At 44.1% G+C, this 3,607-nt stretch overlaps 1 protein-coding gene across 1 annotated transcript; it reads left to right on the forward strand.

Annotated features, from left to right (window-relative positions):
- Nucleotides 1-1,329: 1,329 nt before the first annotated feature.
- On the forward strand, nucleotides 1,330-3,329 carry LOC103602789 (serine/threonine-protein phosphatase with EF-hands 1-like). The gene is given in 3 exon segments (XM_008587226.1): nucleotides 1,330-2,298; nucleotides 2,300-2,398; nucleotides 2,586-3,329. Coding segments are annotated over 3 exon segments (1,812 nt in total).
- The last annotated feature ends 278 nt before the right edge of the window (nucleotides 3,330-3,607 follow it).

Here is a 3,607-nt window from a genome sequence, read left to right on the forward strand (position 1 = left end):
CAGCTGTCCCCAAACTTTCTCTCAGCTGAGGCGTCGGCGAGGCGGTCATTGGGCAGAAGTGCACCCTGCCCCCTCGCGATTCGGAGACCAAGGCGAGGCCGGGGCTCGCGGTCACCTTTCTGGCTGAAAGCGCTGCTCCCCTAATCAGCTGTCCCCAAACTTTCTCTCAGCTGAGGCGTCGGCGAGGCGGTCATTGGGCAGAAGTGCACCCTGCCTGGGCAGCTTCCCTCAGCCCTTAGGAACCCACAGGTCGCCCATTTTCCTCACGGGCATACTGAGTCTGGGTGACCGGCTGGCTGACTTGCCCCGTCCAAAGTCACAATGTCGCTTCCGGCAGCGCCGAAGACCTTGAGTCTGGAGCAGGGAGACGGGAAAGTCCCTTGGAGCCAAAGATTGAGGGTTTCTGGATAGATCTTCATCCTAGGATTGTTCACCATCCTCAAGCTTGAAACCCCACTTAAAACCATTTTGGGGGGCATCTTGAAGCACCCAGGTGGACTTGACCAGCAGGCTGAGGCTGTCCTTTTCTCTGGCATCTTTAAGGCTGGCAAGCTGATGGAGAAATGACACTGATTGTATGAAAGCAACCTCCCTCAGCCAACTACTGTCTTCCCAGGAAAGGCCCTGGAAGAAACAGGCCTGTTGAGCACTTGGCGCCTAGATTGTAAGTCATGAGATAACCGTGAGTGGCCAGCCACCAGTTGGAAGATGAATTCATAAAAGCTCCATGTTTCCTGCTAGTTGATGAGCTGTAATGACTCCTGGGAAGTCCAATAATTATAGCTCCTGCAGAAGGGATGTAAGAAGAAATAAGGAATTACCATTGTTCTGCCACTGACTCATGCTAGATGTCAAACTGAGGTACATGCAAAACGCAAGCACATACAAGATAAAAGAACAGATTGTGGCAATATTTAAAAACATCACAGCTTCCTAAATAAGAAGCAGTTCTCATAAGCCTATTTGGAATTCATGCAAAACACCCATAACTCTGAAAATCTGAACTGTACATTGCCCGGGTTAGGGGACCACATCCCTGCTCAGCTGAAGGAAAGCCAGAGAGCATCTGAGAAGAGGCTGAAAACTGAACTTTGCAAACACACAAGACCTCTGCATTCCCTCATAGGGAAGATTTTTTTCTCATCTTTGTTTCTCTCGAAACACCTGGTGTGAGGAAAAACCTCTGCATTGTCCAACCAGAAGAAACATTATCTGACCAAAAGGGATCAGCTAAGAGTGGCTCCTCGCAGAGTAAAGGGAGGGACTTTTCGCATTCTGTCTTGGAATCAGAAGTTGAATTCATGAACACATAGGATTTAGATAAAAGTCATGGAATGTGGCAGTTCTTCAATGAAAGACAAGAAATCTGAGACAGTGCTAAAAGCCACATTGATCATCCAGAACTGGTACCGAAGGTACAGAGCTCGGTTGAAGGCCAGACAACACTACGCCCTCACCATCTTCCAGTCCATCGAATACGCTGAAAAACAAGGGCAAATGCAGCTATCCAACTTCTTTTCCTTCATGTTGGAAAACTATGCACATGTATGTGAGCAAAGTCCACAATTAATAAGGCGACTTTTTGAAAGCATCCTCCAGGATATCAAGGATAGACAGGAATACGTGGCATTGATAGATGTCCCAGATTCCTATGATGGTCCTCAGCTGCAATTTCCTCTCACTTTTACTGATATTGATTTACTTATTGAGGCCTTCAAGCAACAACAGATACTTCATGCTCATTATGTCTTAGAGGTGCTATCTGAAACCAAGAAAGTCCTGAAGCAAATGCCGAATTTCACTCACATAAATACTTCTGCTTCCAAAGGGATAACAATCTGTGGTGATTTGCATGGGAAACTGGATGATCTTTTTTTGATCTTCTATAAGAATGGCCTCCCTTCAGGGAGCAACCCATATATTTTTAATGGTGATTTTATAGATCAAGGAAGTAATTCCATGGAGATCCTAATGATCCTGTTGGTGAGTTTTCTTGTCTACCCCAATGACCTGCACTTCAACAGAGGGAACCATGAAGATTTTATGATGAATATGAGGTATGGCTTCATGAGAGAAGTTTTATATAAATATAAGCTACACGGAAAAAAAATCTTACAAATCTTGGAAGACCTCTATACCTGGCTCCCAATTGGTACGATCATTGACAATGAAATCCTGGTCATACATGGCGGAATATCAGAGTCCACAGACTTCTTAAATGAGGTGGTTTTAGAAAGAAACAAAATGAAGTCTGTGCTGATGCCACCAATGTCAGTAAATGGAAACCTTGCCACTGACCTTGAAGAAAAATAAAGGAGGTGTACCTGTTGCTATGCATGGAAGACTCAAAGCAAGTCACTCTTTTTCCGAACAGTTATCAAAGAATGAATGCGGACAGGTTATTGATATTCTGTGGAGCGATCCCAGAGGCATAACTGGCTATTACCCAAACACAAGTCGAGGAGGGGGCTGCTATTTTGGGCCAGATATTACCTCCAAGGTTCTCAGTAAATAACAGCTGAAGATGCTCATGAGGGTCTCATGAATGTAAGCCTGAAGGGTATGAAATCTGCCATGATGGGAAGGTTGTTACTGTATTTTCTGCTTCTAATTAATATGAAGAAGGCAGCAATCGAGGCGCTTACATCAAACTGAGTTCTGGTATGATGCCTTGATTTTTCCAGTACCAAGTAACTAAGGCAACATGCATGAGACCTCTTCACCAAAGGGTGGATGCCATGGAATGCAGTGCCATCAGATTATTAAGAGAGAGAATAATTGCATGAAAAACTGACCTTATTCGTGCTGTCCAACTTCAAGACTACACTAAATCAGGAAAACTGTCTAAGACCCAGTGGGCTTTTTCCATGGAGAAAACTTTGGGTCTGAATTTACCATGGAGATCCCTGAGTTCACATCTGGTAAAGACAGACAAAGATGGAAATATTGACTACATGTCCAGCTTCCAGGATATCCACATTGAAAAACCTGTGAAAGAGATTCAGTCTACTCTAGTTGAAACTCTGTACAGATACCGATCTGACCTGCAAATCATATTTAATATCATGGACTCTGATCACTCAAGCCTGATTGCCATGGAAGAATTTCGTGCCATGTGGAGACTTTTCAGTCTTCACTACAATGTTGAACACATTGATGATTCCCAAGTTGATGAGCTTGCCAGCTCAATGGACTTCAACAAAGATGGAAGCGTTGACTTTAATGAGTTTCTAAAGGCTTTCTATGTAGTGCATAAATTTGATAAGTTGGCCAAATCAGACACCACCCTTGCTGAACAGGAATGTGGGCTTCCCTCAGGCTCCCTGTAAACAACTGGGCCCAAATCACATGCAGTTTTTTCCAGGACTCTTGAAATTTATTGTCAGTAGTAGAGAAAAGTAGACTGCAATTCACACCACAAACACATGCATAGTACAGGTTTTGGAAGTCCCTAGTTAAACTGTTATTGGTAAGATTAGGTTAAATGCTAGCTGATAAGATTTGGCTTCAGTGTTAGGACACCCCGAAATTATCAGCAAGAAACTGGGTTTGAACCTAGTGTTGGTCTCCTGAATACCACCTAACCAGGAGACCAGAGCAGTTTGTA

Source organism: Galeopterus variegatus, unplaced genomic scaffold, assembly GCF_000696425.1.
Source record: "Galeopterus variegatus unplaced genomic scaffold, G_variegatus-3.0.2 Scaffold4301, whole genome shotgun sequence".
Taxonomy (NCBI): domain Eukaryota; kingdom Metazoa; phylum Chordata; class Mammalia; order Dermoptera; family Cynocephalidae; genus Galeopterus; species Galeopterus variegatus.